The sequence below is a fragment of the Podarcis gaigeae genome (genome assembly GCF_964106915.1).
Source record: "Podarcis gaigeae genome assembly, chromosome: 14".
Classification (NCBI taxonomy): Eukaryota; Metazoa; Chordata; class Lepidosauria; order Squamata; family Lacertidae; genus Podarcis; species Podarcis gaigeae.
The window spans coordinates 4189920-4213795 of record NC_139690.1 but is presented as its reverse complement, the minus strand read 5'-3'; the positions used below and the strand labels follow the sequence as shown (position 1 = coordinate 4213795).

At 45.1% G+C, this 23876-nt stretch overlaps 1 protein-coding gene across 1 annotated transcript in view; it reads left to right on the top strand.

Moving 5' to 3' along the window:
- The window catches only part of RORA (RAR related orphan receptor A), a 359488-nt gene that overhangs the window by 213238 nt on the left and 122374 nt on the right, over positions 1-23876 (top strand). Inside the window, exon 2 of the mRNA XM_083712718.1 lies at positions 22873-22902. Coding sequence (XP_083568844.1) covers positions 22873-22902 — 30 coding nt within the window. The remainder of the gene's footprint in view (positions 1-22872; positions 22903-23876) is intronic.

The following is a 23876-nucleotide window of genomic DNA, read 5'->3' as shown; positions in this document are numbered from 1 at the left end:
TCATCCTGACAAGAGGCAGGTATTGAAAAGGCTGCACTTGCAGACAAACTAACATAACATTTCAGAGTAGTCAATAGCGACTTAAACAGAGATAAATTTTATAATAACTGGTTTCCCTTCATTTCTGACAACTCACCAGAAGAACCTAGAACATCTTCCATTGATTTTTCTTTCTGGAGAGCAGTGCTTTATTTTAGAAAAAACGGTACTGGCACCCACCATGAAGTTGTTACAGTAATTGCCACACTTTTAACGTATGAAGAAAAAGGTCCCAGTGCAGTGGACTCTCGGGTTGCAAACATGATCCGTGTGGGATGCACGTTTGCAACCTGCAGCATTCGCAACTCACAGCGGCACGTCTGCACACAGGCTGGTTGTGATTCGGCGATTCGGTACATGCGCAACCCCCTAAACCCGGAGTAACCCATTCCGATACTTCTGGGTTTCAGTGGTCCAGCAACCAAAAGAAACGCAACCTGAAGAATCTGTAACCTGAGGTATGACTGTATTGCGCACCCTTGAGCACCCCCAGAAAAAAGCACTGCTGGAGAGCTATGTTATCCTGAACTTTATATCCACATTCCAACTTTTCTATCTATCCTATATGTTTGGCATTTCTAGATTTCTGATGTTTTGTCTGACATACAGAGAGGGGGGGGAGGGAGGGAGGGCAGGCCGGCTGCTGGAGCTGCTGCCTAAGAAAACATGAGGGAACCTGACAAGGGCAAATGTTTCCTATGACGAAATTGCCTCTGCAGTTGTAAATGGGTTCTCCCCACTCTCCAACCTTCCTTTTTGAATGGGGTAAGAGGAGAGAGGAACCTGAAATAGCAATTACTTGGAGAATGTACTTGAACTCAGCTGCATGGTAGCTCACTTCGTGAGGAGCGGCTGATCTGTCATTAGCAGGGAGAGATGTAGTAATATTAGCCATTATACTGCCTCATTAAATAGGTTGGGCTTAACTTTTTCCTTCAGAAGAGACAAAGTTTGCAAGCCTTGAAGCACTTAATCAGGAGTAGCGCCACAGAAGTCAGTGGGGGACTCTCTGAGACCACTTAAAGCTAAGTGGTTTATGGAGTGCGTGAAGGCAAGAGGCCTGAATGTCATTTTGTAGTAGGCTGGGAAGCTCCCGCTTGAGCAAACCAGAGAGAGGAACCAGTCTCCTGTGCCTGTGAAAGCAGATCAGAAGGGCTTTGGCAGGGCAGAGGGGAGCAGGCAGCGGCTGAGCTGAACAATTCTGATGCGCATCTCACGTTCAAAAAGGTTGCTATCAAGAAAACCACCCTGAGTCCCAAACTAGATTTTGCCAGCTCTCCCCAAGGATCCAGAGGGTCATATTCTGCCTCTGCAGGAGAAAGGGGATGAAGCAAATCCTCTGTGAAGAAGACTCACCACGTTTAGGGCTTTTCAGTTTAGAAAAAAGGCAAGTGTGGGGAATATGATAGAGGTGTATGTAAAATTTATGCATGGTGTAGAGATGTTTTTCTTCCTCTCTCATCACCCAATGGAATCACCCAATAAAGGTGAATGGTGTGAGATTCAGGATAGACAAAAGGAAGAACTTCTTCCCACAGCACATTGTTAAACCATGGAACTCATTCCCAGAGGAGGCCACTAACATTTTATTATTATATTTCTTTCTTTATCAAAATTGTATACCGCCCTATACCCGTAGATCCCAGGGTTGTGACCACATAAAATTACAATATAAAAAACACAAAATACATTATAAAAAGAAGAACAGAAACAACCCTGTAGAAGAAGAACCTCAGATGATGGTTCATGTGGAGGGAGGCAGTCCTTTATTGATCAATCCATGGAAGATAAGGCTATCTATTGCTGCTAATGGTCATGCGTGTATGCTGTGTCCAGGATCAGAAAATATTTTATGAGGGGCACGAAGGGACCTCAGCCCCTAGGAGTTGGCTCCTATGCTCCCAGGCCAGGTGGGAAATTCCCTTCCAGGCCTCACAACCAAGATGGTCTGGTTGCTTTGGTTGGGATCCCTTCTTTGTTAAAAAAGGTAAAGGTACCCCTGCCCGTACGGGCCAGTCTTGACAGACTCTGGGGTTGTGCGCCCATCTCACTCAAGAGGCCAGGGGCCAGCGCTGTCCGGAGACACTTCCGGGTCACGTGGCCAGCGTGACAAAGCTGCATCTGGTGAGCCAGAGCCGCACACGGAAACGCCGTTTACCTTCCCGCTGGTAAGCGGTCCCTATTTATCTACTTGCACCCGGAGGTGCTTTCGAACTGCTAGGTTGGCAGGCGCTGGGACCGAGCAGCGGGAGCGCACCCCGCCGCAGGGATTCGAACCGCCGACCTTTCTATCGGCATGTCCTAGGCGCTGAGGCTTTAACCCACAGTGCCACCTGCGTCCCCCCTTCTTTGTTAGATGTGTATTAAATACGGTAACTTTGTGATGAAGGCTTGGTAGTTGCTGTTCTTAAGGAAATGAATGAATGAATAAAGAAAGAAAGAAATATTGCAGTGTCCAGAATGCCAGCCTGCCATTCTCTCTCTCAGGGTACACCATTCCATTTTCCACCCCTGTGGTTTCCCTTCCCCGCCTACAGCCAGCATGCTCACTCCTCATTGGACTGTTTGGATAGATCTCCTCCCCCACCCTTGGGGTGCGCCCCGTCTGCAACCCTGGTAGTGCCCCTCCCTCCATCTTGTGTGCAGATGCTGTTCTTTGGGTTCCATAATGGTTCACACTGGAGGAACTGAGCTCAGCGTTACAGAGGAAGGGTGATGCATTCAGAATTCAGTGCGCTCGCCAGGATAATCTTCCACACAGCTTAAAGCTGAAATCTGAGGTTGAGAATGGGAATTATTTGAACAATGTCCATTATATTGCAAGCGCCGTCCCCCCTTGCTCAACTTCTCTGCTCCTCTAAAGATTAATCATGTTTCTAAATTATCTGATCTATGGGAGGAAGGGAGAAGCAGTTACGTTACGTTCCTTGCTGAATAAGTACTGGCTCCTTCGTCTTTAACCTCTATGATTTGGCAATTAGCACAGACCAAATATTTTGACGTGTTTCATAAGCTGGCAAGAATTATCTGAAATTGGGAAAGGAAGACCCATGAACAGAAAAGGCAGGGAAGATTCATAAGTTTAAGAATGAGTTTGTGTATGAAAGTTATTACTGCTTTTTATTTTATAGGATTTTTTTTTTTTAGATTGGGGTTAATTATAAGAGGATGCGGAAGTATAATTAGTGTTCTTTCTATGGAGGATTATAGGCTCTCCTGAATGCCCTCTCATTGCATTCTTACTTCCTTTAATTTTCTCTCTGTGCTTTTTTGATTATCTGTGCCATGACCTTGGGGTTCTCAATTCTGTAACGTAGTGCTGCTGACATTTTTCTATAACAGGTGGGATTTCTTCTTCCTTAACCACTAGTTTACCAGGTGACAGTCAACTTCTAGTGACTTCTGGTGGTGGAGAGTGGTGGAGAACCAGTGTGGTGCAATGGTTAGAGCAGAGCTTTCCAAACTTTTCATGTTGGTGGTGACACATTTTTTAGACATGCATCATTTCGTGACACAGTAATTCAGCTTTACTAGCAAACTGGAGGATAAAATAATCACTTTCCAACCCCAGGAAAAGCTCAGGGAGTATTCACATGAAATACCTACACCCTGCAGCCAGCACACTAACATGTCTTGACACACAGTTTGGAAAGCTCAGAGTTAGAGTGTCAAACTAGGACTTAGGAGAGACCAGGGTTCAAATCCCCACTCAGCCAGGAATCTCCCTGGGCCAGTCACTGCCTCACAGCCTAATCTACCTCACAGGGTTATTGTGGGATTAAATGAAGAGGGAACCATTCATGTCATGGTTGAACTCCTTGGGGTGAAAGGTGGGATATAAACACAATCAATCAATATCTATCAATCAATCAATCAATCAATCAGTCAGTCAGTAATGTCTTAACAGGATCAGTCTCTCACCTTGTGGATAGCATTAGGATTAGGTTGAATTTTGTCGCTAAATATCTCTGAGGCAAAAAGCAAGCTTTCAAGAGGTTCAAAAAGCACACACCCTAACAGTAAACCTCCCTGCTGTTTGGGCTGTTGCTGTTTTAATACCGGGTGGAAGGCTTTAAGTCTTAAATCTGTTGTTTGGAGCAGTATAACTGAAGGAGTGTCTCCACCCCAAACATTTAGCCTGGACACTGAGGTGCTCCTCTGAAGGTTTTCTTGTGGCTCCCTCCCTGCGAGAGGCAAAGTTACAGGGAACCAGGCAGAGCGCCTTCTCAGTAGTGGCACCACCCCTGTGGAACACCCTCCCTTCAGGTGTCAAGGAGATAAAGGAGATAAAGAACTATGCAAACTTTAGAAGACAAGGGAAGTTTTTAACGTTTGATGTTTTACTATGTTGTATATATGTTGTAAACTGCCCAGAGTGGCTGGGGGAACCCAGTCAGATGGGTGAGGTATAAATAAAATTATTATTAATGATGATGATAGGATTTAAAGGAGAAAATATATCATCAAGGTTTGTTCATCTCTCTCCTTCATCTCATGATCCCAGCCAATCAGGGATCTCGTGCAAACACAATGATGTCATGGAGTCAGTAAGATTTGCCTAAATGATGACACAGGGAGGGGTGGCTGAACGTGCCTTACATTCACTTCAAAGCCCTCATCCAGCTCCAGTTGTTCTGCAATGCACTGAAGCCCTCATTCACCCAGTTGTCTAATGTGACTACTAAGCTCCCTGTACTTTCATTAATTCTCTGTCGCCCAAATGACGTTCTCCTCCAGATCATTGCATTCCCCTCCCTCAATCCAGATTTTCCCATATGAGGGATGCTCTGAAAGGGATCCCCTCTTGCAAAGGGATCCTCAGGACTGTGGACACTGGAGTGGACACATGATCCAGTCTGGGTCATCCACCTGGATTGAATCAGGGCCACATTCATGCCATACATTTGGCCATGGCTTCCTCCAAAGAATTCTGGGAGCTATAGTTTGTTAAGGGTGCTGAGAATTCTTGGAAGACACCATAAACTCCTCACAGAGCTCCCTGTGAGGGAGTGATTGATCGTTAAGCCACTGGGAGTTTAGCTCTGTGAGGGGAATGAAGGTTTCCTAAGAACTCCCAGAATCTTTTAACAAACTACAGCTCCCCTGATTATTTGGGAGAAGCCATGACTCTTTAAAGTGGCATCATAGTGCGTTAAAATGTATGGTGTGAATGTGGCCCTGGTTAGTCTACCCTAATATCCAGAGCAGTTTGGGCTGTGGTCCTTCCCCAACTGATCTGCCTGGGAATCAGTTCAGCACCAACATTTGGCTCTTGGAGTTGCCTCTTGTGGAGACCACCATGCTTTCTGACTGGCCATGATAGCTCTCTTCTGTCTTGGCAGCTGGAGGCAGCAATGTTTCTGAACAGCGGTTGCTGGAAACCACGGAGGGGGCGGTGCTCTTGCACTTGAATCCTGCTTGCTGGTTTCCCTTTGGGATATCTGGCTGGCCACTGTGGGAACTGGACGCTGGACAAGATGGGCCATTGGCCTGATCCAGCAGGCTCTTCTTACGTTCTTAGGTGCCCTCTTTACAAGAAGTTCCTTGTCTGGCTTTGCTAACCCAGGCTGCTGCTCTCCCACTCCTGTCACTCCCCACATTCCCTCCATTGCATAAAAGCCACCCATGTTTACGTCTCCCGCTTTTAAAATTCTCTTTTGGAGACGTTCACAATGAGTGCCAATAGCATTTAATACCATCAAGCTTCCCCTCAGGTTGATTAGCATTTGGATACTTAAATTGAAAGGTCAGTTGATTTCTTGCCTCAGTTGTCAATCCATGCAAGCTGCTGGTGATGCTCCTTCTGTGGGCACCTCCCAAATGCCACCATCCATGCACATGCTTGGCAATCTTTTTGCATTCTGCGTCTCTCTCTTCCTTAGGGGAGGTCCACGTACCCACGTGCCATGCACAACCTCCATTGTTTTGGATGCACTGTGTGGTACCCGCCACTGCTCATTGAAACATGGTAAAATGAATTCTTTTCTCAGACTCTGGTTCACCTTGTTCAGGATTGACTGACAGCAATTTTTCAGGGCTTTGGACAGGAGTTATTTCTCAGCCTTGCCAGGACATGCCAGTGACTCCATCTGATACCTTCAGCATCCTGCCCTTTAGGCTGCAGAATCAACCTGCCTGAACATTCCACCAGCTGATCCTCAAGAGCCAATCCCTGCCCACCAGGCTTGAGAAAGGCCAGGCCTCAGCGCTAACCCCTCACTCTGAGCAGCTTGTCTCTGGTGGGAAGACTGTGCAGCGTGCCTGCTCTTTTCCCCAAATGGACATCTTGGATCTTGACCTCTAGGTTTGGAACCACACACCTCTCTCTGTCAGGGTTGGGCAAGCAGTGGACATGCATTGGATGCTGAGCCAAGGGAGTGCTGTCTCAAAGACCAGTAAGCGAGGCACAGACTCCTACAGAGTCCTTCAGCATCCTTCTCAAAGCCTAGTTAGCACTTTCCCAGCTTTGGGAAGGAGATAGGAAACTCTAGGACTCCACCAGAGCCCTCACGCCTCCTTCCCAAAGCCCAGCACCCTCTTCCCCACTTTTGGCCTCCTACAGGGCATCAGATTTTGGCCTCCTACAGGGCACCATAGTACCCAAGTCCACCACTCTCTCTGTCCCAGAATATGACTACCTGGTTCTCATTTTCTGCTGGGCCCTGACAGCCTCACAAAAGCTGCTAGAGCACTGCCCTTTTGGAATAGGGGATTGTTTACACGAGCCTGCCAACAAACCACCCTCCTATCAGGGGTGGACTTGGTCTTTCAGATTCCATCATGTGTCCCCCTGCCTCTCACCTTCCATTCTGCTCAGTTCAGGACATCATAGTTGTGACACCCTGCAGCATCCCTAAGCTTGGCACACAGTGCAGCGGAATCGCTCACACTGCTCTAAATCTGCCTCTGCTTCTGTGCTGGTGCATTCTCTCCTTGAGATCCCAAAGATGGGCTTTGGCAAACCTGCAGAGATTCTGTTAGCACAGGCTCTGATAGGCAAAGGGGTTTTTTTTGGGGGGGGAGCTATCTGGTGGCTTTAAGATTTCTGAGTTGTTTAGTTTCGCTGATGGATCTCTAAAGCTGTTAGTGTCTCTAGGGTGCAGCAAGCTTTGCTTATTTTTTGTTAGATTTTTAAAGCTCTGAAGAGGACGGAGAAGGCATTATGTTGTTCTTGTAATACCTTGGCAAGTTATTCTGGAGTTGAAAGATGCTGGATGCAGGCTCTTGCAGCTGTGTGGCTGTAGAAAGGTAAAAGGTGAAGGACCCCGGGACAGTTAAGTCCAGTCAAAGGCGACTTTGGGGTTGCGGCAATCATCTTGCTTTCAGGCTGAGGGAGCCAGCATTTGTCCACAGACAGCTTTCTGGGTCATGTGGCAGCATGACTAAACTACTTCTGGCACAACGGAACACTGTGACGGAAGCCAGAGCTCACCAAAACGCTGTTTACCTTCCTGCCACAGTGGTACCTATTTATCTATTTGCACTGGCATGCTTTCGAACTGCTAGGTTGGCAGAGGCTGGGACGGAGCAACGGGAGCTCACCCTGTCATGGGGATTCAAACCACTGACCTTCTGATTAGCAAGCCCAAGAAGCTCAGTGGTTTAAACCCCAGCGCCACCCACGTGTGACTCCCTTGTCACGGGACAATCTAATCTTGGGTATAGACTTGATTTTCCTTTAGCATGACTTGATTCCCTTTGGAATTGTTTCCAACTGCAGGGAACAACTGCAGTGAAGGTGAAGAGACTTAATAGAATTCTGCATTTTGGTTAGAACATAGTGGGGAGCTATGTGGAATGATAGTCGGGTCCTCCCAATAAGGCAGCCTTCACCAACCCGTAGTCCAGAACATCCTGTATGGAGGGCACCAGACGGAGGAAGGCTGTGGTCACGCATTACTTCTTGTTTTCTTCTTGGCGTTTTAAGTCTTTAGTTGCCTTGGCATCAGGAGCAGGTGTGCAGCTTGGGGGGGGGGGGGACTTCTGGAGGCTTTGCTGTCAATTGAGGCTCAAGCAGCCTCAGTGGCATGGAGTGTCTTCCATCAGTTCCGGCTGGTGGCCCAGCTGTATCCCTTTCTGGGCAGGGATAACTTCTGTTGTATATGCTCTGGTAACCTCTAAACTAGATTACTGCAGTGCTTTATAGATAGGCCTGCCTTTGACAGTGGCTCAGAAACTGCAGCTGACCCAGAATTCAGTGGCCAGGTTGCTCACCGGGGCAAGATGGTCTGAACACATAGCACCAGTCCTGGCCTGACTGCACTGGCTACCAGTTAGCCAGGCCTAAGTGCTGGTTTTCACCAGAAGGCCTTAGATGGCTCAGGACTCAGGTGGCAGCACAAGACCACATTTTTAAATACTCTCCTTGGGAAACAAAAGCAGGTTCCCTTAAATGGGAAAACTAGCATTGAAGGAGCAGGCTGGGCTTGAACCATTCTTCCTGCAGTGCTAGCTTTTCACTTGCAAGGAATCTAACAGCCGTTGCTTACCTAGAAGCAAGGCCACCTGCAGCCTCAAGGAGCTCAGCTCCCTCTTCCTTTCTCAAGGTCCTTCACTCTAGCAAACATGACAGGAGCATAAAAAAATCAAAGATCCTATATTTTCCAGCTCCATATAACAGCAACATGATTGAGCTTCTTTTAACGGTAGTATAACTCCCCAGCTGGTGGCTCTTTGAAAAGAGATGCTCTTGACAGCAGCTCTTGCTTAATGTAATGGGCACATTTCCATTACATTAGTTAATTATTACCCTTTTGGGTACACATGTGTGTGAGCACAGACACACCATATTTGAAGATCTCAAGTGTGTGTGGTTGCCACTCTAGAGGAATGGCATGTTCTGTTAAAAGAACCTGCAGGATCAGGCCAATGGCTCATCTAGCCCAGCAACCAGATGACTGTGGGAAACCAGCAAGCAGGAATCTCCCCTCCTGTGGTTTCCAGCAATTCAGAAGGAGTGCTGCCTCCAACTATTGAGGCAGAGCATAGACAATGTGGCTAGCAGCCATCAAAGCTGCCTCCTTTTGTCTAATCCTCTTTTAGAGCCATCCACATTGGTGGCCATCACTACCTCCTGTGGGAATGAGTTCCATAGTCTAACTATGTGTTGCATGAACAAGTTGTTCTTCCAGCATTCGTGTTCATTTGAGCTCACAAGTCCTAGTGGGAGGAGAGAGAGAGAATTTTTCCTCTGTCCACTTTTCACATGCATAATTGTATATTTTTTTATCATGCCACTCTTGCTCACCCTTACTCTGAAGTTCCAAATGTGTTTTGCGTAGTTGCAGGAGAATACTCACCACCAATGAGCCACAGGGGTTCCCCCCCCCCAGTCTCCCTCCTCCCCTCCCCCCTCCCCCCAGCCCCCTGCCCCCCCCCCCCCCGTGATGCAGTCACTGACTTAGGAGCTGAAACTTGGCAGGCATCCTGTCCACCTTAATCCTTTCTGCAGTTTGTAAGCAATGAGCCGAGAGCAGAGGAGAGCAGGCAGCTGAGCAGGCTCTGCTCTTTGAACTTCAGCTTCTTTATTGTTTTCCCTTCCTGCTTCCAGAGCTGGTCTTTAAGTGTGAAAGAAACACCATGCAGCGTTTGGCTCTGCTAATTAGGCAGCTTCTTTCACTGACTCTGGAAAAAAATATTTGGCCAACACTTTCAGTCTCATGGTCCTTTGGCCCAGCAAATATTGATTCAATTCCTCTGCGATTTTTCCAGAATGAAAAGGCTTTGTTTTCGAAGCGTTGAAGAGAACCTTTTCCAGCTTTGTTCGGTTGCGTGGAGGCCAACAAAACTCGAGGTAGTTAGCTCAATCTGTGATTGGCTCTGGCTCTGCCGGTCATTAGTTATTTCTCTGTCATTAGATATTTCTCAGTGTAGATAATACTAAGCTAGGTGGACTCTGAGTCTTTATAAGGCTGCTTCCTATGTTCTGAAGCTCTTTAGCTGTAGACAGGAGTTATCCTGTGTCTGGACACCTGTTTTAATTGTCTATCAAGGGGGAACCTTTGTCCAATCTTCCTGACAGATCTGCTGCCGTGTGGGAGTTGTAGGCTATCAAGTTAGCCACATTTTTGCCGCTGTTGTTGGATGGAAAACACCAAAGTCACAGGCAGCAGAAGACCAAATGAGTGTCCTTTAAAACGAAGGGAAAGAGGAAATGAAACAGATGCGTCTTTGAAAATGAACACACAAAAATCAGATGAAAAGTTTTCTATTGCATGTCACTGTCAAGGAGTGTGAAAAATGAGGTATGTCTAGATCTACTGGGAGACCTTAAAGTGTTTTACAGTAGATCAGCAAGGATTTCTGACTTCCAGAGGTTTTTTTTCAGAATACTAGCAACAAGATAACACCACAGTAAATTATACTGCTAAAACAAAGTTTTACCTATGTCTGCCTGGCTTTGATTGTGCACAAAATTCCCAGACCCTTTGCTAAGGGAGGTGAGTCAGTCTAAATGCAGAGATCTATTCTTCTGACACCTTTATTTCCCCCTTGCTCCCACCCCTTTTATATAAAAAAATTAGGATGACAGAAGCAGGGATCCCTGCATTCGACCCACTCACCTCCTTCAATTAAGACTGTTACACTATTATGGAGCATTTGAACAGTGGCATATAATTATACAATGATTTTATAATTTTAATTTGTAGTTACACATAATTGTGAATTCAAACTGCATAGTAGTAAGAGCAGAGTATAATTTCACATTATTCATTTTCCCCTTTCTTGCTCGTTTGCTTCATAATCGCTAATTACCCCTTTGCAGCAACTCTGGTGCAATTCAGCAGGCAGGTTCTGAGAAGCTTCTCTTTGGAGAGATTCTAAAGCAAGCAGCTCCTAAAAGCTTTGAATCTCCCAAGAACACGGAGTTCTGAGCCTGTCCTGTGCCTGCAGACTTCTGCTTTTTGAGAGCACCAAAAGAAAAGTCTGTCCAGTGCTTCCAGAGGAAACAAAGTCCTCAAAAGGAATTAAAACCCTCCAACCTCAACAAACAGCAATAGATTGTGGTTGTTGGCAATCGTGCACTGCTGTGGAAGATATGCAAAAGATAATTGTAAGCAGAGCTGCGTGAGCTTTCAGTTAGTTATTTAGTCCACTGATATCCTGACTTTCTATCAATAGTACCCAAGGTGATTTACAAACTAACAGCTACAGTATTCACAGTATGAACAATAAAAGCAATAAACTATGGATACTCACAGAGTTCTCTGCAGATTTATCCCCAGATTTCACAGTTCAGAATTTCCTGGATGTGAAACTGATGTACTGGGCATTCCCCCACCCCACTCTGATTTCATTTCTTAATTTTGTCTAGGGTGGTTTGTGGGCTTTTTTTTTTCATTGTAGCTTTCCATTCTTCCCATTTGTTCACGCCTCTTCTCCTGGTACATTGTGGATCCAGGGTATGGTTCTGTGTACAGCTAGGGAAGAAGAAACCTGACAGTTTGTGTTTACCTCAGTTTCTCGTTTACAAAAAGAATAACACAATAAAACAATCAATAAAAAATTTAAAACAGCTATCAAAAAGTAAAAGATAATTAAAATCAACAATAAGCTAAAACCAGATAAAAACACACATCAGCATACTACATATCTCAGCAGGCTTGTCTAAACAAAAAGGTTTTTCAGCAGCTACCAAAAAGAATTGAGTGAAGGCACCTGCCTGGTATCAATAGGGCGGAAGTTCGCTTTCCTACAAACATGAAACCACTATTATGTGGCACTATGGTTCACAGATTTTAGATGTTCCTCTGGTTCAATGGGAATGTAGGAGTGGAATGCAGGTCAGAGTGAATCCACAATGAAGAGTCAAAAAAGAGGAATGGGTTTAATCAGCTCAACTTTGAAACAAACACGCAAACACAAACAGCTGTGAAGGACACTGCAATAAACAAAGATTTCTTGCAGAACACAAAAAGCCTTCACAGCTTTCCTGAGCACTTAAATGGCGTTGACCATTGTTTCCCCAGCGGAAGGGGCCCAAGGGTGCACCAGGCGTAGAAAGTACTACGAAAGGGGGCAATGGGGGGAACAGCTTATTTTAAAGAGGCCCCTGATGCCCCCCTCTTCACTCTGTTAAATACCATGGGGTCTGCATTGGGAGTTCACCAGCAATGTCACTGGCTGGCTTTCAGTGCAGCCACGTTTCTCTACATGTTACAAAGGGTGTTGTGTCTGACTGCAGTTCTGATCACAGAACATTTTCAAGGTGAAATCCAGACATTGCTTTCTGTGGTCAAGTGCAGAGCCCTTAACCTCTGCTGCTTAATGAGTACAGCGCTAATTTTCTTATCACATCAGTGGAAATGACAGGCTCCTCTGAATCTGTCTGTTTCCTAATTTAATGCACTAGCTTTTGCAGGTCATTGGAGCAGGGGGGAATGTGAATATGGGGCAGAAGGATGGCCTTGCTTTTTCTCCAGTGCATTTGAGCAGATGAGTAACACCAGGCTGGGCTCCTGGATCTCCCCACAAACCCACCACACACTTTACACTCACCCAGTAGTTCACTTCTAGCAAATGAGATGCCTGGAAATACCTGATATGTTTGGACTCTTGCAGTTATTCAGTGAGGAGGGACAGTAGCACTCTGTACCAACTCAGGGGCACTGTAGTCCATTCTCACTTTGCATGTCTTGAGGCAAGTCTTAGCGTTGAAAGCAGATGCCACTGCTAAAGCCTCTGGCACAAACAGGAGGCTAAAGAAATGGTCTTGATACTCTCCTTCCTTCCCGCATGATGGGGTGAGGAACGGATGGATCTATCAATTTCAGTTCTCTCAGTTTCACACTTTTTAAATCTTAAATTCAGTTCTACACATTTCTACAGCAATTTGCTTTTAAAAGAAAAAGAAAAAAGATCCTCATGAAAATTCTTCAGTGATCAAGTGCTAATTTCTCCAGATAAACACATTTTTGTATGACGTTTTGACTAAGAGACACATGTTTTGCAAGCAGTTATTCCTAAAAGGAATCATTCTGGTGTGCTATTTTGACTAATACATAATTTTCTGTACCCACTTTCCCTTAACTTATGCATTTTTGTAAATATTGATTGGCTGAAGAGTGGTATAGTAAATTTCAGAGAAGTGCAAATTTCGAAGGATGACTGTGCTTTGGTTTTCATTTTGTTTCAGAAAATGCAAATTGGATAAATGTGTCTTTAAACGAGAATTGAATCAGGTTCCTTCCCCATCCCTGCTGGTGGCTGCCCAGCTTCATTATCTTCCCATGGCACTAAAAAGATAACATAACAGACACAATGTCATTATAAGTTATACATCAGGGATGAGGAACCTGCAGCCCTCTAGTCCAGGCTTCCTCAACCTTGGCCCTCCAGATGTTTTGAGACTACAATTCCCATCATCCCTGACCACTGGTCCTGCTAGCTAGGGATCATGGGAGTTGTAGGCCAAAAACATCTGGAGGGCTGAGGTTGAGGAAGCCTGCTCTAGTCAGTGCTGGACTACAACTCCCACCATCCTCAGCCAATTGGCCCTTGCTGGCTGGGGCTGATAGGAACTGGAATCTCATAGCATTATGAGAGAAGGACCACACCAATTTTATTGATAAGAAATACATTGGAAAACAAAAGGAAAGAATTCCCAGCAGTGCTTGATTTATAACATAGAACAAAACTACTGCATAATATTGTTACAAAAGTTGAGTGCCTCTTCATCTCTCTGTTGAGAGCCCATGGGGTTCCTGGAACTCACCCAGGGTCTGTGGTCTCCTTTGGAGAATTGAGAAATGGCAGGGACTGTCATAGCTTTAAGAAATATGGTTTATTCACCCATTTATACCTTCAGTCTGCGTGGAGGGACTTCTGATCTTGCAGCATGGTCACCTCAAGAGGGGCTTGTACCCTACAGCAGTGCAGCCCTGGAATCCAAGGGATCTCTCCCAGTCAGCCTGCAGCCTGCCTGCCCAAGATGGATCCCCCAACCTTCTTCCTGCTTCTTCTTCTCAGCAACCATTGCTCAAAAGGCTCTTTTCCGGTTACCTCACACCCAGTTACCCTGGCAATGTCCCAAACCCAGCCTCTGTTCACACCTCAGGGTAAGGGGGGGAGACAGGTCTCTTTCCTTGCCAATGGCCCTTGCTTGGCCAGGTCGTTTTGCATAGGCTAGCCCAGGAATTTCTCTGCAGCTTGTCTTCTGCCTTCATATCCGAAATAATCAAAATCCTACCAATTATTAATTTCTAGAGTTGGGGGGGTTGGGGGGGTCTCCCTTCCCAAAACTATACCAATATCACCATAGGATTCCAGAAAGTATAAAACATTGCAGCTACAGAAGAACATGAATCATTCCCAAATTATAATTATAAACAAGCTTCTTACATATGTACCTTAAGTATTCAAACTCCATGAGAAGTGTGAGCTTGCAGTATCACTTGATGGTCTTGCTCTCATTTTGAAAAGGTATCAATACATATTCTGTAATTATTATTTTTATTTGATACTATACTGTACTGCACTGAAATGTTTAAATATTGATTTGATTGTCCTTGAATCTTCCCACTCCACTTGCCATCCTCTCCTGCCACACCCTTTGAGAATGGGAATGGAGCCGTGGTTCCCTTTTCTGAACCTTTTCCAATTGCACAATATCCTTTCCGAGGTGAGGTGACCCAAACTGTACACAGTACTCCAAATGCGGTCGCGCCATAGATTTGCACACCGACATTATGATGTCGGCATTTGCTTTCCCAGTGTTCAATTTCTTTCCTAATGACAGGATAGAGGATAGATCAGAGCAGGGAGGGGGGCTACACTACTGGGACCCCCTGTCTTGATCTGACCAACCCCTCCATTATGTCTTTTGGGGCTCATGACAATATGGGGCTGGATTCTGCTTAAAAAGGACCAGTGATGCAAGACTGTTTCCTGCCCCCTTTTTTCTTTTCATTTTTTCTTTTCATTTTCCTTTTGTCTAAAGTCGTTCAAAGTAAAAGAGAAAGTGTTGCGCCAGATACAATGAATCAAATTGCAGGCAAGGCCGGCTGGGTGGATTGATTCCCCTCAGGAAGTTGCACATTTTACAGCCAGGTAGCTCTGTGCAGAATCTAGCACAGGCTAAATGAATTGTTCCCATTAGGGAGCGGCGTCCGTTGAAGGAGCTTCTGTTCTTTGAATGTCACCGGGAAGAAAACGTCCACAGCTTGTACAGAGGGCGTTTGCCACGCGTGGCAATATTTTACTGTCACTGGTGCTGCTGCCTCCATAAAATGATGGCTACCAGGAGGATTAAGAATTTAGACACACACGCGCACACACACAAATGTCCTGGAAGAAGGAGGCTCATGGTTTTGGTAGGGTAAAGTACAACCACCCATCGGGGAATCTCAATGTCAGAGTCTCTTTGGTGGTTTAAATGTTGTGACTTTTCATAGGGCACCTTTAAGCCATACCTGGTACCCTCAAGATCCTTTTGGATCAGCTGGGGTTGATGGGAGTTGTGTTGATGACTCATCCAGTGTGATGCATCAGCAGAGGACACAGAGGCCCAGCAGAGTCTTCAGAGATTTCCTGCCCCCAGCAGTTCTTCCAGAGCCCCCGGTTAAGAAGGGGGAACTCCTCTCCTGCACAGTTCAAAGTAAGAAAGTATTGTCTCCAGACACAAGACAAAGCTAAGCATTACTATTTACTATATACAGTTCTTCTGGTCTTTGAAAGTACAGAGAGATCCACTAACACTATCACCATGCTAACTGACGCTGCTGCATAAAACCCACAGCATCTTCCCCTGACTGTCAAAGATTCAGAAGTAAACCCTGACATGCAAACAGTACAGCATCAGAACATGCAACAGGACTTATTATACATGAAAGCATATCTCCAGAACCAATGGGAGAATGAATGACTCAGCATACACTTGGCCTCACTGGTGTTGCTATAGTAACCCAATGCACCCGACACCCTTATCTCAGAACGTCCTCAAGTCAAGAGACCACACACTGTAACATTTAACCCATTGTTCACATTACACAAACAAGTTGTAGTCCAAAACACCCAGAGGACACCAGAGTGGGGAAGGCCAGCTTCATCAGTCCCCTCAGAAAGCCAGGTGAGCAGGTGAACATCTCATGACCCAAGCGCCAGAATTCATGTTGTGTTGTGGGAAGGTGGCATCTTGGTCACAGCTGCACTTTTACCACTGAGCACTAGAAAACAGTTAAAGGGACATGGGGCATGGTAAAATGTAAAATAAAATAAATACAAAATTAAGGATCTTTTAAAGAGTTCTTTGATGCCTGGAATCTGTTGTCATCTGTCCTTGCAACCTTCTGCATAATTTATCCCCCTTTGGCATGAACTACAAGCATTAGTGTCCATTAACACCTCCCCTCCAAATATATATGTATATATAAAGGACTAAAATGACTTGGAGCACTTTGAGTAATACAGGCTGATGATGATTAATAATAGTCTTTTTGTCCTGAGCAAGGGCATGTTTTCATTGTGCCCTCAGTTTGGGTTTCAGCCCACCAAGGAGGGCTCCTTGAGTTTTCGCTTTTGTGATCCACAGAACTGCTGTTGTAAATCAGCCCCTTTGCAAACCTGGGAAAGAACACCTGAGCCTGGCTACTGTAGACCCCTTTTCGTTTGTTGCTTGGCAGGGGTGAGGAACCTGTTGCTGCACTTCAACTCCCAGTGGCCCCAGAAATCAACAAGATCCAGGGGTGGGGGACACAGGATTTCCCATCCTCTGTGAATCAACTGGTTCTCCAACGTATTCTTTCCTACACCCCAATCTCAGAGTGGCAAGAGATTTCAGGGGTTCCTGTGTTTACCCTGGGTTGGGTTTCCTTGGAATGGCCAATAGAGACTGTGATTTCTTTAGGCTATATAGTTTTATTTACACAGATATACAAGCTTACCATAGGTTGGAAGGCTCACAACATTGATGCTCCTTGAAATCTTGCTTCCCCATTAGGTTTCCATGGAAACCCCAAACTCAGCTTTGGGTTCAGCACAAAGCAATACATGCCTTTGTATCTCTAGCTTCCAGCATCAGCCAAAACTTTCACAAACAGCTCTCCCATGTGTAACACGTTTCTTGGCCTACTGTTCTCCTTCCTAGCATGATATGGCATCCAGCCAAGTATAGAGGGGGAAAGCTCACCCATTTATCTCTATGGAAACCCATTAGACATGTAAATGGTAGTACTTAAATGGCCAGCCAAGTTAACAAAGAAGCTGGTCTCACTGTTTAGCAAATTTCCTCTCATAGGTTCTTACTCACATACACAAGATCACAGATTTGGAAGGGACCCACCAGTGTCATCCAGACTGACCCCTCCCCCCCCCCCGGTGTATAACACTATGGCTTTTCTAAACTCCTCTCTTAGAGGTCTAGGTCCAACCCTGCAGAGATCCAGATATTTGAGTGCAACCCCAGCATGTTGATTCAGAAGTAAATCCCATTGAATTGCTAGGATTGCAGCCTCAGTCTCTTAACCTGAGAAGGCCTGATCCTGTAACCCCTACAGTGTGTGGCTCTAGTTTCTCTCCTTTTCTCCCCTATATTTTTTTCTATGGTGTGGTGATTAAAAAGGACACAATGATCCTGTGCTCTGTTTCCAGTTCTGGATCCCTTTGGGCTTTTCTGTTGAGCATCTCCCCATCTGTCTACATGCCAGTCTATTCTTCCTCTTTGCCAGGCTCCCTGTGAGCTCTGGAGTGCCATCCACCATCTTAATTGCAGGCTTCCAATGCTGCTAAAAGTGAAACAGAAGGTGTGAGTTAGCAGGAAACACAGTGGAGTCTGGGAGGCAGTTGTTATTCAGACTCTTATATACCATGTCAGGCAAAAGATGGAGAGTAAATATTTGAAGGAGCAATCACCCTTCAGTCATAAAACATATTTTAATACCCAGAAAGCTCAGGTGTCTGCACATATGTTGGTGATTTAAAAAAAATAACCATGAGAACCTAAGGACTGACTTGCTCATTCTTACCCAAAAGCCCATCTAGACCACCATACTGTCTCCAACAAGCCAGTGTGCTCCACCAGGACACTTACAAGTGGGTCCCATTTCCAATAAATGTCCCAGAACTGCACTGTGTCAGAGGCATTTTGGAAGGGGGGGGGAATAGCAGCTGGTGGCCAACACTGCTGGTGGCATAAGGGTTGATGTGGTGGCAGCAGCAGAAGAATCATAGACTTGTTGGGTTGGTAGGTACCCCCCCCACACACACACAAAGGGCTATCCTGCAATCCAGGAATCACAACTACAGAATCCCTGAGGCCATCCAACCTCTGCTTAGAAACCTCCAATGAAGGAGAACCCACCAACTTCTGAGCCAGTCGGTTCCACTGTTGAGCAGCTCTTGCCATCAGAATGTTTACTTGGGACCTCCTTTATTGTAATTTGAATCCATCAGTTTGGGTCCTTTGGCCCCTTTGGAGCAGCTGAAAGCAAGCCCTTCAGATATTTGAAGATAGCTATCCTGCCAGCAAGGAGAGATGGAAAGCTATGTGGCAACCATTCCACATGGAGACTATTTGGTGACTTCTCCCCATTACACACCCATTTCAGCACCTGCAAATGTGTGACCATTTTTGATCAGTCCTAAACGCTAGCTAGCTGTGTCATAAGTAATTTCAGACTATGTGATGCTTAGGCCAGAATATGACCCCAATTTTATACCTTTTATACAGCATATATGATGGAAATGTTGAACTCAGTTGGACTTACTTTTGAGTAGAAGTGCATAAGACTGAACTTAGGCATCTTTGTGTGTGCTTGTCTTTATTTTAAAGTGAAAAATTGAATAGCATGGATAGCACTTTTTGAAGTTGCTTAGCAAAGGTCAAGAAATGTCTTTTTTAAATGAAACTGTGACTTTTCTGGGGAGTGGAATGTCCTGTTGTTGTTGTTGTTGTTGTTGAAGTGGTAGTAAATGTCACCATATGTATATTGTATGGGGAAGAACCCTGATAGATTTTCTGTGCAAAACAAAATAGTTGCTCACAACAGATTATTCTGTGCTCTAAGAAGTTAATCAGCCTCAGATATATACACATATATATTTGCATTGATCAGTAATGTCAGATGCAAATGCCCAAAAGATTGATTGTGCGATATTGAAACATTTGCTCAGTGATAGACGTGGCCGTGTTATGTTCTGGTATTTTCATGACATTTCCTTTTGCTTTGCTCTGAACACTTGCTCGCTGATGTCAGGGAGTTGGTCTGAATTAGCAAGACGACATGGATCCTTTTGCTGATAACAGTGTGATGAGAACTGTGTGCTTTGAGCAGCACGGATTGCATGGAAGTGATTGCAGGAGCTTAGTCTTGAATGCAAACACTGAAATGTCATTTATCTATAATCAGGGCCTATTGGTTTAAAGCAACTTTCCCATTTTTGCAGCTTACATTTTTGAACAAGTATGCATGCTAACAGGTTACTATAACAAATCTAATTTGTCTGTTTGCAACAAAATAGAGTTTTGTTCACTTTAGAAGTATATTCGAAGATTGAAAAAAAATGCATGAAAACATGGATATTGCATGCTATCTGCATGCCATTATATATGCTTAGAGATGAGAGACAGATTTCTGCTTGAGTCTCTTTGAACACATGCAAGGAGATTAAGAAAGATGATTTCTTAAAATTATGTATGGCATGGAGAAAAGTAGACAGAGAAAAGTATCTCCTTCTCTCCTAATGGTAGAACTGATGGACATCCAACAAAGCTGAACTTTGGAAGATTTTGGACAGATAAAAGGAAGTACTTCTTCACACAGTGCAGAGTTAAACAAAGGAACTTGCTTCCACAGGAGACAGTAATGGCCACCAACTTGAAGAGCTTTAAAACAGGATTAGATGAAGGAGGAAACTAGCAGTGGCTACTAGCCACAATGGCTATGCTTTGCCTCCATGGCCAGCGGCAGTAATACTTCTGAATGCCAGTTCACACAGGAACAGACCCTCCCAGTGTCCCTATTTTCCAGGGACACTCCTGGATTTACAGAAGTCATGGGTTAGTGTTACATACAAGCCATACTATTCTGAGCACTATGAAGAGAACTATCAGATGTGGCCTCTGGCAGGAAGACATATAGTTTTTGGTGTCATCCTATTCTCCCCAGCTTCTGGGTGTTTTTGTTTTTCTAAAAACTTTATTTTAAACCAGTGGTTCTCAAAAGAATACCGTCAGACCTTCCAAGTACCTCTACTTTCCAAGGACAGTCCCAGATTTACAGAAGCTATCCCGGTTTCTGATTTGATCCCGGAATGTCCCACCTTTCCATAGGATGTCCCTATTTTCATCAGAGAAATGTTGGGGGGTATGTGACCCCCTGAGCCACCTGAAGGCAGTCCTGTATAGGGAAGTTTTTAGATGTTTAATGTTATATTATGTTTATATATATATTGGAAGCTGCTCAGAGTGGCTGGAGCAACCCAGTCAGATGGGCAGGGTATTAGAGAATAATTTGTTGTTGTTGTTGTTGAATAGGACGTCCCTATTTTCATCGGAGAAATGTTGGAGGGTATGCAGGAGGGGAGAGGGCTGTTGGGCTTGAGTCCTGCTTGCCAGTTTCCCACAGACACCTGGTTGAGCTTGAGTTCTGCTTGTGGGTTTCCACTATGAGATCAGGATGCCACACAAGATGAGTGCTTGGCCTGATCCAGTTGGCTCTCCTTATGTTCTTATTTGCTTGCTTGCTTGTTTCATGAATGGCTTCCTGTGAAACACCTCAAAGCAAGATAACAATAAAAGCATCAACAATTAAAAAAATATATAAAACCATGTCGTCTAGAAAAACAAAAGAATTTCCAAACTACAGAGATAGAGTTGGATGAAAATCCCCACTTCTATAAGTTGCTTGTGGAAAGAGAAAGATGACATGAAAGTTAAACCTGCAATCCTAGGTGCACTTATTTGGAAGGAAGATCTGAATTTGTGTGCTTAGGATTGGGCTAAAACTGGCAAGAGGTGGCAGTACCTGGGCAAAATAGCTTTTCTACCAGAGATGGAAAGTTGCAGTCCAGGCTGTCTGATTGTTCCATACAGGCAATTTCCCCACTCACAAGCATTCAAGTCATGCATGACCACACAGGCACAGTTTTCATCACTGGCAGGGGTGGGGCAGGGGTTTAACAGGGACTGAATGGGGCAGGGGCAGAATGGGGGAATCCCTGCTCATGTATGTCCCGGTGACATACGCAGCAGCCGAGAACAGAAGCCCTACATAAGTGATGATTCCCTGCACATTGCCAAGGAGTTGAAGGGCCTAAAACAAGAACTCCCAGAAAGGCTTGGTGGACAACGCTTCTGTGTTTCTAATCATCTTTTGGTCCCTGTGTTCAAGAAAATAGAAAAGTTGCATCCCTTGTTGCCTAACTTAAAGTCAGGTTCTTTGGCTCCTAGTTCTGTCTCTTACACAGGAAGGTAGCCTTGATAAATGGTCCTGACTGAGTTTCAGGAAATTAAGTATTGGGTTTCCATAGGCTAAGCCCTGTCAGTCTGTTGCAGCAAAGGGTTCTAGGAGCCTTGGGGCACCTGAAAGAGTAACACATTTATTATGGCATAAGTTTTCATGAATTACAGAACATCAGAGTCGGTGGCGTAAGTGAAACCTTATAAACTGCTTAGTCTTTAAGATGCCACAAAGGTCTGTTGTATAGGGTTTGCTTGAGTCAAGTCTTTTTAAACAGTTTTTTAAAAGCCATATTAAAATGGGATTTTTTAATATTAAAAAATACTTAAAGAAATATCACCTGAAATGCTGTTGGGAAGTGGCTACATCCATGGTCATTTTGTTCAGATGTGGCTTTTCTCTGTCCTGTGTTCCTTACTGAAGTGCATGGAATATTTTTTTAGTGGTTTGAACTCGTTCTACAAACATCTTAGCTCGGAATACAAATGAACTGATTCCTGATGCTGAGTGCTTACAAAAATGATAACCTTACGTTCAGTTCTTCATTGTGGTGTGCTGGGTATGGACCTGAGCTGTAATCCTTGTTGAGCTGTTAAGTTCCCTAGTGATCTTGGATCCAGTTGACCCACCTCATAAGGCCATTTGAGGTCAAAGTGGGATATAAACCCTTAGTATGCCTTCTTGTGCTGCTTGGATGAGGGCATGGGATACTGATGTGTTGGCTCCTTTTTTATTATTATTGAGAGACAGGGGCAGAGGAAGGGGGGTACAGTGGGGGGTTCCGCCCCAGGTGCCACCACTAAGGGAAGTGACAAAATGCTGGGCGGCACTCACCGCAGGGCTTGCAGCGTGCCTGAGCCATGCGTCTCTCCTGGGAGTGACTCAGTGGCTTTGCCGCCTGCAGGCTCCACGCTGTGTCAAACAGTCCACCTGCCACCTCCCCCTCAGCTGTAGGGCGGATGTAGCAGGAGGCAGGCAGACTCCTTGGAGGCCCTGCAGAGCGTTCTGCCCCGGCTGCCCCTGCCCCCGCGGGTGGTTGGCCTCGCCCCTGGGCGCCAGGCATGCGTGCTGTCCCAGGCGCCTGATCAGCTTGCTCTGCTGCTGCTCCCTGTGTGACTTCAGGCCAATCACTGCCTCCCAGACTAATCTGCCTCACAGGGTTATTGTGGGGAGTAAATGAGGACAGAGAACTATGCATGGCACCTCAAGCTCATGGAAGGGGGAGGGGGGATATAAACCCAACAAAATATGGTAATAAATAAATAAAAACTTTCTCCTTTGGCTTGCTGCCAGAGTTTCCATTCTTGGTGTGTGAAGAAATAGACAACGTTAGAAGCAAAAGCTTTAATTAGTCTCAGAGGTGCTATTGGGCCCTCTATGGCTAGTGGGATGGTCCCAATCAGTTTGCTAACAGTGACTCTCCTCTCTTTCCCTCTAGGTATTTCTGTAACAAAGAAGACCCACACATGTAAGTAAGGCTTTCTGATTTGGTCACTTTCTCTTATGCACAGGACAGTTGCATTGGTGCGATGATGAGTGTTGCCTTTTTGTTGGGTCCTCCATTAACCAATAAGCTTGGAGGGCAGGGGAGCTGGAAAGGTGACGGAGCTCTTGCTTGACTTATCAGCTTCCTCCATAGGGGACCAAAGAGCTTATAAAAGGCAGAGGATACGCAGGAATTCTGGTAGACCCAGGACTTGGGGAGAAATCCCTACAAGAGCCTCTTATCTCCAAGGCAGTTCCATCTTTGAGAAACAGAGAGTGATATGTACATAACTGTGGGATTCAGGCAAGGCATTTGAGGAGTCTCAGCAACTGCTTAGGATTAGGAATTGGAAGTGTCATAATTTCATATCTATGCTTGACAAATGCAACCTGAAGTAAGAGGAAATAATTGCTATTTTTCTGGTGTGAGGCAGAACAATGCCCACGTTAATCTTTGCTGTGCTAAGTCTCTGCCCTCTCTGCTAGCCCGGTGACTTTTTTTACCGCAGGTTCTTGTGGGCTTCTGTCAGTTGGGAGGGTTCGGTTGGAAATAATGAAGTGACATTTGCTGTTCACCATGCGCATGCTGCACAATAACCTTAATAACTTTAAATTACCTTCCAGTCTTCATTATTTCAGAGATAAGTCTGAAAGAGGGATGGCAAAGTCCTAAGGTTCAAATTACAAAAGTCCCGAATCAAGTTAAAATAAACCCATGTGGATTTGCACCACCAGTCACTTCCAAGGACATTATCGTTGGAAACTTCCCAAAATTGGAAATGAAATGATGGTGGATCTGCTCTTGTTTCATGACTCTGTTAGCTGTTATTGCCTTTTCAACAGAGTAAAACAGCTGTAAAGACATTGCAGAAATGGGTTATCACTCAGACTGTGCCTCCATCCCAGAAAAGCTTATCAACAGACTTGTCAGGATACTAAAACTCGCTTGGTGCAATG